The sequence below is a fragment of the Monodon monoceros genome, unplaced genomic scaffold (genome assembly GCF_005190385.1).
Source record: "Monodon monoceros isolate NGI ecotype Baffin Bay Population unplaced genomic scaffold, NGI_Narwhal_1 Super_Scaffold_18, whole genome shotgun sequence".
NCBI classification, from domain to species: Eukaryota; Metazoa; Chordata; class Mammalia; order Artiodactyla; family Monodontidae; genus Monodon; species Monodon monoceros.
Genome location: NW_021703774.1, coordinates 135,607,022 through 135,621,276, shown reverse-complemented (window position 1 = coordinate 135,621,276; position 14,255 = coordinate 135,607,022). Strand labels below are relative to the sequence as shown.

The following is a 14,255-nucleotide window of genomic DNA, read 5'->3' as shown; positions in this document are numbered from 1 at the left end:
CTGAGCTTTGTCTCTGCACAGCTTTGCTGGGACCCAGGGAGCATATGCTGAGCCCTCTGCCCAGGACAGGCTGCAGGGCTGCATATGGTGCTTCGGCCTCCAGGTCTGCTCTTAAACCATCTCAGTGCCTAGGACATCAGGTGCCAAGGACTTATTCAGGACTTCCTGGTGCCCCACAAGTTGTGGTTAAGGAAAAAGTTTGGCTAGTCCCTGTATCCTCTTATTTAGTCATTCATCACTGCTTGTGGACCAGGGCCCATGCTGGGTTTGGGGTCCACAAAGTCAACTGGAACATAGTCCCTGTGCCCCAGGAGCTCCCAGAATGCAGGGAGGCAGATAGAGAAACATAATTTCAATTCAAAGCAGTGAATTCCAGGGTAATAATGATCTCTGCATAGGGGTGCTTTGTAATACTTCTTCTAAATGTCTTTTATTTTAGAATAGTTTTTGATTTGCAAAAACACTGTAGATAGTACAGAGTTCCCATATACCCCACACCGAGATTCCCTGTTATTAACATCTTACATTCCTATGGTACCTCTGTCACAATAAGCCAATATTGATGCGTTATTTGTAATGTCTTTTTAATTAACTTAAGTCCTCAGAACAACCCTATGAGGTCGTGGCTATTAGTACCCTCATTTTACAGGTGAGAAAACGGAGGCACAGAGAAGTGAAGTAACTTGCTTCAAGTCATACAGCTGGTGGAGAACCCAGGACATACTACGAGCCAGGCAGTCTGGCCCCAGAGCCCTTGTTCTTAACAAACAGGCCTCATTGCCTATATGTCTGGGGGTGGGTATAGTGAGTGGCACAGAGGGTAGTCAAGGGTGGCTTCCTGGAGGAGGTGTTTGAGCTGGCTCCAGTACTGTGTGTAGTGACAATTTGTAGGCCAGTGGAGCCGTGTCCGGGCCAGCTCTGGGTCTCCCTTGCCAACACGAGATCTGGCACTTGGAGGAGCAAGGGATAGAGAAGGCTGGGGTGGGGTGTGTACATGATGGATGGACACGCTGCGGGACCCAGTGGAGTGGAGGTGAGTCTGGGAAGAGAAGGGTGTGGGTGGGGGGAAAAACTGGAGAGGATCCTGGGAAGAGGATATCGTAAGCTGGGGAGAGGCCTGGAGCGTGATTGGTGGCCAGGAAAGGCCTGGTCATACCTGAGGAAAGCTGGGGAAGGTTTTTTTGTTTGTTTTTGCTTTTGCCATTTAAAAATATCTCAAAGGACTTCCCTTGTGGCGCAGTGGTTAAGAATCCTCCTGCCAATGCAGGGGACACGCGTTTGAGCCCTGGTCTGAGAAAATCCCACATGCCGCGGAGCAACTAAGCCCGTGTGCCACAACTACTGAGCCTGCGCTCTAGAACCTGTGTGCCACAACTACTGAGCCTGCGTGCCACAACTAATGAAGCCTGCACACCTAGAGCCTGCGCTCTGCAACAAGAGGAACCACTGCAGTGAGAAGCCTGTGTGCCACAACCAAGAGTAACCCCTGTTCACCGCAACTAGAGAAAGCCCACACGCCACAACGAAGACCCAACGTAGCCAAAACATAACAAATAAATTAATTTAATTTAATTAAAATTCTAAAAAAAAATTTAAAATATCACAAAATGTATCTCTAATGGATAAGAACTTTTTAAAACATAATATCAATACCACTACCACACCTAAAGAAAATGAACAGTTTCTCACTAACATCAAATATCCAGTCAGCATTCAGTTGCCCACAATGTCTCATGAATTTGTTTTTTAATTTTGTTTTGCTTTACAGTTATTTTTGTTGCTCAAGTCAGGATGCAAATCAGGTTGCAATTGATTGCTAGGTCTTTTAAATGTTGTTTTTTTTTTTTGGCCATGCCTTGCAGGATCTTAGTTCCCCGCCCAGGGATTGAACCCAGGCCCTGGCAATGAAAGTGCCGAGTCCTAACCACTGGACCACCAGGGACTTCCCTCTTAAGTCTTTTTTTTTTTTTTTTGCGGTACGTGGGCCTCTCACTGTTGTGGCCTCTCCCGTTGCGGAGCACAGGCTCCCGACGCGCAGGCTCAGCGGCCTAGCCGCCCCGCGGCATGTGGGATCTTCCTGGACCGGGGCAGGAACCCGTGTCCCCTGCATCAGCAGGCGGACTCTCAGCCACTGCGCCACCAGGGAAGCCCCCTCTTAAGTCTTTTTTTTAACCCTTAGGTCCTACATCTCCCCACAACACCCTCTCCAACTACCCTCTCCTCCCCGCTCCCTCTCCCTCTCTATCTGTCTTCTCTTGAAGTTTGTTTGTTGTTTGTTTAAATAAATAGATTTATTTTTGGCTGCGTTAGCTCTTCGTTGCTGTGCGCGGGCTTTCTCTAGTTGCGGCAAGTGGGGGGTACTCTTTGCTGCGGTGCGCGGGCTTCTCATTGTGGTGGCTTCCCTTTGTTGCTGAGCACGGGCTCTAGGTGTGTGGGCTTCAGTAGTTGTGGTTCATGGGCTCTAGAGCACAGGCTCAGTAGTTGTGGCCCACGGGCTTAGTTGCTCTGTGGCATGTGAGATCTTCCCGGACCAGGGCTCAAATCTGTGTCCCCTGCACTGGCAGCGGATTCTTAACCACTGCGCCACCAGGGAAACCCAAAGTTTATTTGTTGAAGAAACCTGGTTATCTAGAGTTCTTCATCATCTGGGTTTTGCTGTTAGCATCACTGTGGTGTCATTTAACATGTTCCTCTGTCCCCTGCTAGTAAATTGGTCTTGGGGAAGGGCTTGAACAGGGGTCATGTTTGTTTGTTGGAGCTGCCTCTGGAGGGGTGTTGGGAAATTAGCAGCTTGAAGGGGGCCCAAGGAGGCTGGGCAATGACCCTGGGGATGGAGCCAGTTTTGGCCTGAGCTGTGAGATGGAGGACAGTCAGGAAGGAAGAGAAGCTTGGGAGTCCAAATGGGTTACTGCTTGGCTTTGCGGAAGGGCTAGAGAGGGGGAGGGGAGGAGGAGGAAGGGGAAGGGTCATAAACTTCTTTCTCTTTTTTTAGCACTGCAAAAAATAGACTTACTTTTACTTGGGGGATGAGGGAAGTTTTTTTTTTCTACTTTTTTATTATGAAAACTTTCAAAATTATTATAGAAAGCTGTGATCATCCCTACTGAGAGTTAATAATGAGCACTTCGCTAAATTTGCTTTATCTGGATGTGGATAAACACAAGCAGACCTCATTTTACTGCACTTTGCAGGTATTGCATTTTTTTACAAATTGAAGGTTTGTGGCAATCCTGCATCAAGCAAATCTATTGACCTCATTTTTCCAACGACATTGGCTCATTTAGTGTCTCTGTGTCACATTTTGGTAATTTTTGCAATATTTCAGACTTTTTCATTATTATTATATTTTTTATGGTGATCTGTGATCAGTGATCTTTGATGTTACTGTTGCAAAAAGATTACAACTGGCTGAAGGCTCAGATGATGGTTAGCATGTTTTAGCAAGAAAGCTTTTTTTTTTTTAAATAAGTTTATTTATTTATTATTTATTTTTGGCTGCATCGGGGCTTCATTGCTGCACGTGGGCTTTCTCTAGTTGCATGAGCGGGGGCTACTCTTTGTTGCGGTGCGCGGGCTTCTCATTGCGGTGGCTTCTCTTGTTGCGGAGCACGGGCTCTAGACACACGGGGTTCATTAGTTGTGGCATGCGGGCTCAGTAGTTGTGGCTCGCGGGCTCAGTAGTTGTGGCTCGCGGGCTCTAGGGCACAGGTTCAGTTGCTACGTGGCATGTGGGATCTTCCCAGAACAGGGCTCGAACCTGTGTCCCCTCAACTGGCAGGCAGATTCTTAACCACTGCGCTACCAGGGAAGTCCCAAGAAGGTATTTTTAAATTAAGGTATGTATATTGCTTTTTAGACATATTGCAATTGCATACTTAATACACTACAGTATAGTGTAAACATATCTTTTATATACACCAGGAAACCAAAACAATTGTGTGAATCGCTTTATTGCGATATTTGCTTTACTGCCATGGTCTGGAATGGAATCCACAGTATCACTGTTGTGTGAACTATTTGAAAGTAAGTTGCAGACATCATGACACTTCATCCCTCCATATGTCAGCATGCATCTCCTAAAAATGATAGTCCCCTACCTGACTATTAGAACTACTAAAAAAATAATAATAATAACAGAAATGAACAAGTCAGGACTTCCCTGGTGGCGCAGTGGTTAAGAATCGCCTGCCAATGCAGGGGACACGGGTTTGAGCCCTGGTCCAGGAAGATCCCACATGCCACGGAGCAACTAAGCCCGTGCACCACAACTACTGAAGCCCACGTGCTTACAGCCCGTGCCCCACAACAAAGAGAAGCCACCACAAGGAGAAGCCCGTGTACTGCAACGAAGAGTAATAGCCCCGCTGGACGCAACTAGAGGAAGCCTGCGTGCTGCAATGAAGACCCAACACAGCCAAAAATAAATAAATAAATAATTTTTAAAAAAAGTCAGCACAGGGCAGCAAAGTGGCTCGCTCAGGGATTCTGATGTTCATCTGGACCTGGGAGTCATTCCAGAGGGACAGTTGCAGCTGGGAAGAGCAGGGCTGGGGTGCTCAGTAGAATCAGTCTAGAACCCTGGCTCTGTCCATCTTTAGCTGGGTGACCTTAGGCAAATGGCTTACCCTCTCTGATACTCAGTCCCCCCTAAACCTACCTGCCAAACTTGTTCTGAGGTTCAAATGAGGTTGTGCAAAGTACCTGGCACATAGTAGGTATTCTTTCCCTTCCTACCCTGTGTTTATAGTTATCTTGTGCTTAGTAGGCATTCAATAATTGTGGAATTCATTAATTCAGTAGGCCACTATTCATGGCTTACCTTGTGCCATGTGCAAGGACTTGAAGATTCAGTGGTGAGCAAAACAGACATGATCCTTGCCCCATCAGGGCTTAAGGACAGTGGGGGAGACAGAGGTCAATCTGTTGGAAGAAGTGTTAGGAGGGTGAACCTTATGGGGCTCCGGGAGGGTAGGGAGAGCTTTCCTTAGGAAGGACTGTTGAGCTGAGAGCAAAGAGAAGCTTGAGCATTCATTGGACAAGGGGAAGCGGGAGAAAGGGGGAGATGAATGACATCATGCCACTTCTCTTGCCCCAGCTTCCCCACCTGTAGAATAAGGTGCTAACACTGTCTTGCCGGTTTGCTTTGAGGACTCAGTGACATGGTAGATGTGAATATGCTCCATATGCCATGATGTTCTCCTGCCAGTTCCTCTCAGCAGAGACACCTGTTCTCTCCCTCTGTCCCCTCTTGGAAAGCTTACCTCCTGCTTTTCTCTCCTCAGTGTTGGACAAGTGGTGAATATCAAGGCCAGGGTGAACCGGGCCTTCAACTCCAGTATGGAGGTGAGCAGGTGGGTGGGTGGGTTTCTACCTCCTCTTCATTCTCAGCCGCCAGCTCGGGCACACTCACATTCACACTCACAGTGCCCTGATTGAGGCAGCAGAGTTCTGAAACAGCTGACAGGGTTGGGGGGATCCTAGGGCAATGTCCAATATCCATAATACAGAAGGGAAAACTGAGGCTAGGGAGGGGAAGGGATTTGCCCCAGGTCACCAAGCCATGTAGATTCCAATGTGAGCCTTGACTTCCAGCCTTCTGGGTCTTCACACCTAGTCTCAGACCCTCTCTTCAGCAGCCAGGTGGTCTCAGGAATACAGGGAAGATAGCCGCTGTGCCTGACCCTGAAGGCAGTGGTCTGGAGGAGGGCGCTAGACTTCCGTCCATTAGCTTACCTCCCACAGCCTCTGTCTGCACATTGTAGAATGGGAACATGATTCCTATGCAGCAGGGTTGTTGAAGGTTTAATGGGAGGACTCTTCGGGGATGCACGGGGCTCTGTGAGCTCTGGAAGAGGGCCCCATCATTCCCATTTTACAGATGAGGAAACTGAGGCCCAGAGAAAGGAAGTGACTTGCTCAAGGTGTCCCAGGGAGCCAGGGGCAGAATCAGAACCTACCCCAGGTCTCTAGCCCCCTGGACTTGGTAGGTGACACATAAGCATCAGAAGCCAGGCCTGGGGTGGGACTTGCTGTCTCCACCTGCAGGCCCTCGGGTTGGTGAGCTCTGTTTCCTCCCTCCTCAGTCGTCCACCTTGCTCTTCCTCTCCAGGTGGGCATCCAGGTGGCCTCCGAGGACCTGTGCTCTGACAAGCAGTGGAGCGTGTGCAAGGCCTTGGCCACCTTTGTGGCCCACCGGGAGGTCTCCAAGGTAGGTGGCTACACCTGACCACCCGATGCTGCCGGACCACCTGGGTGCCTGTCTACGTGGTGATTCTGGGGATTGGTGGAGGGGTAGAGGTGGAGGCACAGCAGGGAATCCCCAGAAGAAGGCCCACCCCGTGCTGTGGTTGAACCCCAGGCGCCTCCCCGCTCTGCTTTTCCCCACCTCTCCCTGTGCACCTCGCACCCCAGGATCCTCCAGTTCTCTCCATTGCCTCCCATGTCCTGCGTCAACACCCCCCATCCACAGTGCCTTTGCCCAAGAATGGGGACAGGGACACTGGAGGATGAAAGTGATGTATCAGTCAACAGGGAGATGGAAGATGGGGACAAAGAGGGGGCAAGACTTGTAACCATCCAGCAGCCCCAGGCGTGAGATGGCTGTTTGGGGGACAGGCTCTCACGCTATTCCAGGAAACTTGTCCTGAGCACCCCCCATCTCACCCCCTGCCACAGGTGAAGCTGAAGCAGATCACGCTGTGGACCGAGGAGGAGAAGACAGAGCACAGCGTGGCAGCCGAGCGCCGGCGCATGCGGCTGGTCTACACAGACACCATCAAGGACCTCCTGGCCAACTGCGTCATTCAGGATGGTGAGCGCCATGCATAGGGAAGGCAGCCCATGTCCTGCATGGCCCCCTCTGTCCTGGGCCCTTACTGAGCAGAGGGAGGAAGGGAATCCCCTTGGGATGTCCACCCATGGGTGGCCTCAGGCCTGGATGGCCCTCTTGCCTCAAGGTTCCTTTGGGGAAAAGGGAGCGTTTGGACATCTCGCCCAGCTCCCAGGAGCCATGAAGATGGAGCTGGGACATACAGAAAACCCTTTTAATCCGCTAAATGCATTTGGGTCTCTAGGAGTCAAGGTATTTGGGAAGGTAGTGTTGAGCTTGGCCTTGAAACCCTAGGACTTTTCAAAAAACAGATAGGTAGCTAGGTAGGTAGGTAGATAGAGATAGGTGTAGGCATAGAGATAGAGTAAAAAGCAAGACTCTCTTCTACCCCAGAACCAAGGCTCCCTCCAGAGGCAGCTACTGTTCGTCATTTGGGGGCATCTTTCCAGAAGTATTCTCTGCATATTTAAGCACACTACCTACCAGTTTGCCTCTCTTTTTACCCAAAAGTAAACATACAGTACATACTGTTCTGTATCTTGCTTCTCTCCCCTTAAAGCATATCTTGGAGAGTGTCCTGTACCAGCACACAAAGGTCCACTTTGGACTGGGAGGATTTTGACAGGTGGAGAGGTGAGGCAGGGTTTTCTGACAGAGGGCACAGGCTGGGCAAAGGCCTAGAGGGGTCACCTTGGATTTGTTCACTGATGTCCAGAACACTAGAATGCAGAGTCATCCTTGAAACATAAAGGAGGCAATTTTAGGACCAACCAAGGGTAGTTCAGCTGCCCCGAGTGGAGAGAGAGCAGGCGGAAGTGGCAAACGCCAGTGAAGGCAGTGAGCTGTGCTCTGAATTCCGTGTGCTGTTATTTATGCTGGGCCCGGAGGCCGTGGCTGGGCAGGCCCAGCTCTTTCTACAGTTGTCAAGGCCCATGGGAACCATCCATTCCCACTGCAGCCCCTGTAGATCCCTCCTGTCTTGACAGCCCTTCTACCCAAGCGTCAGTCCAAATGCCTGAGCCTGGCATCCAGGCCCTTGGCTGACCACTCAGTCTCATCTGGTGCTGTCCCTTTACTTGCCCTCAGCTCCAGCTAAGCCAAGGCCTCGTTGCTCCCTGTGACTGTCCTGCCTGTCTGGTCTCCAGAACTTGGCTCAGGCCTTCAACCTCCCCTCCTCCCTGCCTGTGGCATCTCTGAGCAGCCTGCAAGCCAGGTGAAAGGCTACCTCTTTCACAGGCCTTCCCTGATGAGCTCTCCCCCCCCGGGAGATGGGAGATGCACGGCACCTCCTTGGTGCTGAATAAATAAAAGAATCTGTGTGGGGTGGACTGGTGGGCATGGGGGTCCTGGGCTGCGCATGGGGAGGGTCTGCCCTTGGGAATTTTCTCACCTCCCCGCCTCCCTCCCTCTGCGCCTCTCTGGTCAGATCTGGAGAGCAGAGACTGTAGTCGCATGGTGCCAGCCGAGAAGACCCGAGTGGAGAGTGTGGAGCTGGTCCTGCCCCCACATGCCAATCACCAGGGCAATACTTTCGGGGGCCAGATCATGGCCTGGATGGAGAACGTGGCCACCATTGCAGCCAGGTGAGGGAAGTGCCCTGCCTGTGCCTCCCCTCCTTTCTCTTCCTCCTTCCCTTGGCCAGCTCTCTCTGCGGGAGAAACCCCAGCTTGGTACTGGCATTCAAGCCTTCAGAAGCTTGGCTCTTCTTTCAGACCCAGAGAACCAGAGAGGAATGATTTTCTGTGAGCTCACCATTCCTTCCGTGGTTCCCATCATGGCATGGGAAATGCCAAGCCCCCCGGCTGGCACCAGGGCCTCCCCTTGCCCTGGCCCTTCTTGCTTGCTTCCTGGATCTTAACACTTCTTGCAAATCAAGCCATTTGCCTTTCCCCTTCCAATCCTCCATGCTCCCATCCCCCGCCTTCACTCCTGGCTGGCTTCCCATCATGCCAACTCCAGTATTCTTTGTCTGCTAAAATCCTGCCCATCTCCTCCATGAAGCCTCTTTCACTGTTTCCTTCTCCCTAGAGGTGGAAATAATTACTTCCTTTTCCTATAACCTCTGTGCCAGTCCAGGTCTTGTTCTGCTCTAAGTATCGGGGCTTGTTTTTATAGTTATGATAACTGACATTCACTAACTGACACTCTCATACCTCCATGACTTTGTACTTGCTGTTCGCTCTGCCATGAGTGCCCTCCCCAACCCACGTCCTCCTCAGCCAGGCAAATTCTTCCTCACCCTTTAGAGACCAGCTCCAATGGCCCCTCCTCTGTGTTTAACCTGTGGACACAGTACATAAGCAATGCTATTTTGGGCAGACCAGGCTATGAGAGTAATAAGATCTCAGAGGAGGGTCAGAGTGTGGATAGTCAGGGAAGGCTTTCTGGAGGAGGAGTACTTCATCTGGGCCTTGGATGACGAGTAGCTTTGGGTAAGGGGAGGGCTTCCAGATAGTAGGAAAAGCAGGTGCTAGGGTGTAAAAGTTAGAAGGAAAAGGTTTACCGCGAGCCCTGCCCTTTCCTATGTCACCTCAAATTCAGCTTTTTTCCAGCTACGCACATAGACCTCAGTATTCTAAGCTGTGATATTGGACTTTAGTTCTCTTCCTCTGGGCAGAGCTGTCACTGGGTTGGGTGGGAGTGGGTGGGCCAGAGGGTGGTACGTGTGGTTCTGGGCTGGGTCTGGGGATGGGGGCAGCAGGAGAAGGCTGGCCGAAGCCAGTGGCTGAAGCACTGGAGGCATTTGTCCTGTCCCCCTGACCCCCGCCTCTTCCAGCCGGCTGTGCCATGCCCACCCTACGCTGAAGGCCATTGAGATGTTCCACTTCCGGGGCCCGTCCCAGGTTGGGGACCGTCTGGTGCTGAAGGCCATCGTGAACAACGCTTTCAAGAACAGGTATGGGGCTGGGATGGGTGAGATGGGGCCTCTTGGGGTTGAGGGCTCTTCCTGACATAAGAAGGGACCTTACTGCAAAACTGCAGGAACTGTTTCCCCTGTAGACGAGGTCTATGAGATCTGAACTCTGCCTGGCTGCTGGGTCCCTTTACCATCACCAAGATTCAGCTCTGATGTTCCTTCTCTGGCCTCCCGAGCCCTGTGCCTGCCGCTGTCACAGGTCACACCATGTGCTTGGTGTGTCTCTGTCTCTCTCCCTGGCTCCTGTCTCTGGTCCTGCCATGCCACACTGTGGATGCTCAGGTCACAGGGCCACCTCTTGCCAGTGTTCCCTTGTTTATCAAACCCTTTCCTACCCTTTTCCTAAAACAGCAGTTAGTTCCCAGAGCCCTTACCTTTGGAATGAATTCTGATACCCCCATGAAAGCTTCTTGGCGATTTCAAAGATTTGGTCATTTTCAATGATAGCGTAGTTGTTAAAAGTGAGGGATCTGGAGCCAGGCTGCCTGGGTTCAGATTTGGTTCACGGCTTATCAGCTGTGTGACTTTGGGCAAGTTACTTAACCCCTCTGAGTCTCATTTCTTTCACTTATAAAATGGGGCTCACCACAACTACCTCGTAGCTGTGAGGATTCAATGAGGGGTTACTGGTCGAATGCCAGAGAAAATGTTCAGTGAAGGTCAGCCATTCCTGCTGCTTATTATTAAAATAATTATTATTATTCTACTATTCACAGTCTGACTATCACACATTCTACTGTCATGCAGGGGGAAAGCCCTGAACTAGGTAGGAGCTGTGAGGCCTGGTTCCTATTGCAGGTTCTCTTCCTTCCTGACTGTTGTGTGACCTTGGGCAAGTTAGCGCCCTGTTCTAGGTCTTGATCTCCCCATCTGCATAATGTCTACATTCTGGGATCACAGACCTTCCTAGGTGAGGGGGAATGGAGGTGGCTGCTCTTTTATTATTCATAAAGACAGTCGGAGATACAGAAACAGCAGCGGCGAGCTGTCAGGGGCGTGGCTACGGCTAGAGGGCTGGTGAATTAGATGTATGATGAACATTTTCTCAAATTAGCCTCTGCCCCTCCACCTCCTTTCTTATGTCTTTCCATCACCCTTTGCAGCTTACGTGACGTATTTTATATAGACGTTTGTTGCCCCATCCCCTATCTGTTAGCCCGTGAGGACCTGGACTGGACTGGTTTATTCATTTCTGTGACCCCAGTGACAAGCATGGGGTCAGGGGTACAGTGGGCACTCTGTAAACATTGTTGAAAGGGAACAGTTCTGGGTTTCCTGCCCATCGGACTCTGATCTGGGCTGTGGGAGGAACTGCAGGAGTACGTGTGTGCCTCTGTGCATGTGTGCGTGCGTGTTGGGGAGGGGGTGGCCTCGGGAAGGTCTTTCCAGCTGAGACCAGCCCTCCTTTCCCCTCAGCATGGAGGTGGGCGTGTGTGTGGAGGCCTACCGCCAGGAGGCCGAGACCCAGCGGCGGCACATCAACAGTGCCTTCATGACCTTTGTGGTCCTCGATGCAGATAACCAGCCTCAGATGCTGCCCTGGATTCAGCCCCAGCCTGGGGTGAGTGCCCCACTACCAGCCCCCCTCCCTCTCTGCCCAGGGTGATAGGACTGGGGAGTGGACCCAGCTCTGTCCTTCTGCTGGGGCACAGCCAGCCCCGAGTGCCCCGGTATAACCCGCCCCCGGGGATGCTCCTTGTGCAAGGAAGGCACCCTGTGCTTCCTGGAAGAACTCAGACCACGTGCTGGGTGTTAACAGGCATTCATGAGCCTGCAGAGCTGTAAGAGCACTGGCTTTGGGGTCAGAGGTGGGTTGGAACCCCACCTTGGCCACGTTCTAGCAGGTGCCCTCTGCGAGCTTTCACTCCCCATCTGTAAAGAGGGTGTATCTGCAGTTCCTGCCTCGCAGGGCTGTTGGGGAGATACTGACCTTGCTCCGGGCTGAGTATGTGGCGACTGCTCTGACTATGGTGACAGGGGAGCAAAAAGCGTAGAAATGAGAGTCAGGGACCTGGGTTCAAGGCTGGCTTTAAACCATGTTCCCTTGTGCCTCCTTTGGGCCCAGCTCGGTCTTGCTTCTGGGGGGCCAGGGAGTGACCTTGGAGAGGTTGCCCCTTCTCTCCAGGAAGGTCACCCACCCAGCCCGCCCACCTTACAAGACTGAGTATGGGCTGTGAAGACCCCTGCTCCAGGGCTGGGCGTTGGGCAGTCAGGATGGGTGGTGGCCGGAGGAGCAGGGAGCCTGGCAGGCGGTGGGACTGTAGGCAGTCCACGAGGCCCTTTCAGGCTTTTGCCACTTAAAGTTCACGAGTTGGGAGACGTTAGAAGTAGTGGTTCAGAGGGTGGGCTCTGGTTTCAGGCCATCTGGGTTCTGTTCCTGTCCCCACTCCTTAGCCCTGTGACCTTGGCTGAGCCACTTAGCCTTTCCGTGACTCAGTTTCCTCCTCTGTAAAATGGGGATAGTACTGGGAGTTCCCTGGTGGCCTAGTGGTTAGGATTCTGGGCTTTCACTGCCGTGGCCCGGGTTCAGTCCCTGGTGGGGGAACTGAGATCCCGCAAGCCGCACAGTGCAGGCAATTAAAATAATGAAATGAAATGAAATGAAATAAAATAATTGGGGATAGTACCAGTGCCAACCTCAGAGGGTTATCATAATGCTTAGATGCAGTTTTGCATGGAAAACACTTCAGAAGCATGTCTGCCCATAGCAAGTACTCAATAAATGTGGGTTCTTAGCATTATAAGTGCACTTTGGGGATCCCCTTTCACGGAGGAGGAAGCAGGTACGATGAGGGCAGGTGGTGTTCCCAAAGTCACTCAGGGAGCCTCAGGGGAAGCTGGGGCTGGAGCTCAGCGACGGGGCACTGTCCTGGGCAGGCTGCCCTGGTGAGATCTGAACTTCACTTTAGGGCTGCAGGGAGGGTCTCCTTGGGCCCTTTGGGGAAGGGGGCAGGCAGTAATGGGGGCGGGGGCAAGCTGTTTGTCCCTCCTGCACCACAGTCTGTCTCTGCTCCTCTCCCCAGGATGGCGAGCGGCGGTACCGAGAGGCCAGTGCCAGGAAGAAGATTCGCCTGGACAGGAAAGTGGGGGCCGGGCGGTGCGAGTGGACACGGCTCTAGGGCTTCCCTGTCTGCTCCCTGGCCCTGGGAACTTGTGTTTCTTCGGTGCTTCCCCTGGGCTGCGCCTTTACATCCAGGCAGCCTCTGGTCTTGGCCTCATGACCCAGTGGTCTTACTGGCCCCTTGTACAGGCGAGGACAGAGGGATTAGGTGGCCACGGGCACTCAGGTAGGAATGATGGGCAGAATGAGAATTTGAACCTGGCCAGGTGTGACCAAATTTACTTCTTGTGTTCCTCCCATTGACTCTGATGCCCGTTTGGCAGATGAAGAAAGAAAGGCTCTGAGAGGAGATGCAATTGCTTAAGAAGCAAATCCAGGTGTGAATGACTCTGCTGTGAAAGCACTTCACAAACTTGAAAGGGCTGTCAACGCACCAGGATTCACCATCCGATGTTAATAAGAAAAGTGTGCATATATGGAGGGTTTACCATGTGCCAAGCACTGTTCTCCCTGTGACGACCCCATGAGGAGGCAGGTGTGACCACTGATCCCATTTTACAGCTGAGGACACTGAGGCATAGGGTGAAGTCGCTTTAGCCAGAGTGAAGTCGCTCAGCAAGGGTGTTGGGGGTCTGCACCTTTCCCCCAGCCCGCCCCCGCCTCTGAGTGTGTATGTCCTCAGCTGCTGTTTTCTGTGTGCCCATCCAGTCTCCCTGGCCAGACAGGAGTCTCTCCCACGCCGCTGGGCTGAGCACAGGGCCTGGCACACAGTAAGCCAGCAGTGAAGTCTGTGGAAAGAGATGGGCTCCCAAGGGAACAAGGTTGTTGTTTTCCCTCTCTCCCAGGAAGTACATCGTGTCCTGTAAGCAGGCGGAGATGCCCCTCTCTGTCCCCTGGGACCCTAGCAACCAGGTAAGGCCTTCTGCTCTGAGCGGCCCGTTCTCAGGCCTGTTGGGATCCCCGATCCTCCCCTCTTGTGAGCGGGTTTAGAGGTAGGCCCGGAGGGGACAGGATACTGCTGCCGCAAGACTGGCACAGGTAGCCCAGGGCTTTCCTGTGTCCCTTTGCTTGGCAGGAGGGAGCTGGGGCCCCAAGAGGAGGAGGAGTCTGCTAAGCCCCGGCCTCCTTTCCCAAAGCCAAGGGCTCCTTCCTTCACGTCCAGTTTCCTCTCCCCACCCCAGCGCAGCCCAGCACGGAGCCCCCGAGGAAGGCGGAAGTTGAGGCTTCTCTGTGTGCTCTGTCCAGGTGTACCTGAGCTACAACAATGTCTCCTCCCTGAAGATGCTCGTGGCCAGGGACAACTGGGTGCTGTCCTCAGAGATCAGCCAGGTAGCTTACCCCACCCTCCCAGCTTTCCTTCCTCCTCGGAGCCACCAGAGGTGGCTGACTGTGAGACATAAAAACCTTCTCAAAGCACTCCAGTCAAAAGGAGATTCCTTAAAAGGAGC

General features: G+C 52.3%; 1 protein-coding gene across 2 annotated transcripts in view; it reads left to right on the top strand.

Annotated features, from left to right (window-relative positions):
- The window catches only part of ACOT11 (acyl-CoA thioesterase 11), a 52,870-nt gene that overhangs the window by 32,565 nt on the left and 6,050 nt on the right, over positions 1-14,255 (top strand). For both annotated transcript variants that reach the window (XM_029229637.1, XM_029229636.1), the window contains exons 4-12: positions 5,283-5,343; positions 6,110-6,208; positions 6,676-6,811; positions 8,256-8,412; positions 9,606-9,725; positions 11,163-11,307; positions 12,770-12,829; positions 13,657-13,719; positions 14,053-14,136. In XM_029229637.1, coding sequence (XP_029085470.1) covers positions 5,283-5,343; positions 6,110-6,208; positions 6,676-6,811; positions 8,256-8,412; positions 9,606-9,725; positions 11,163-11,307; positions 12,770-12,829; positions 13,657-13,719; positions 14,053-14,136 — 925 coding nt within the window. The remainder of the gene's footprint in view (positions 1-5,282; positions 5,344-6,109; positions 6,209-6,675; positions 6,812-8,255; positions 8,413-9,605; positions 9,726-11,162; positions 11,308-12,769; positions 12,830-13,656; positions 13,720-14,052; positions 14,137-14,255) is intronic.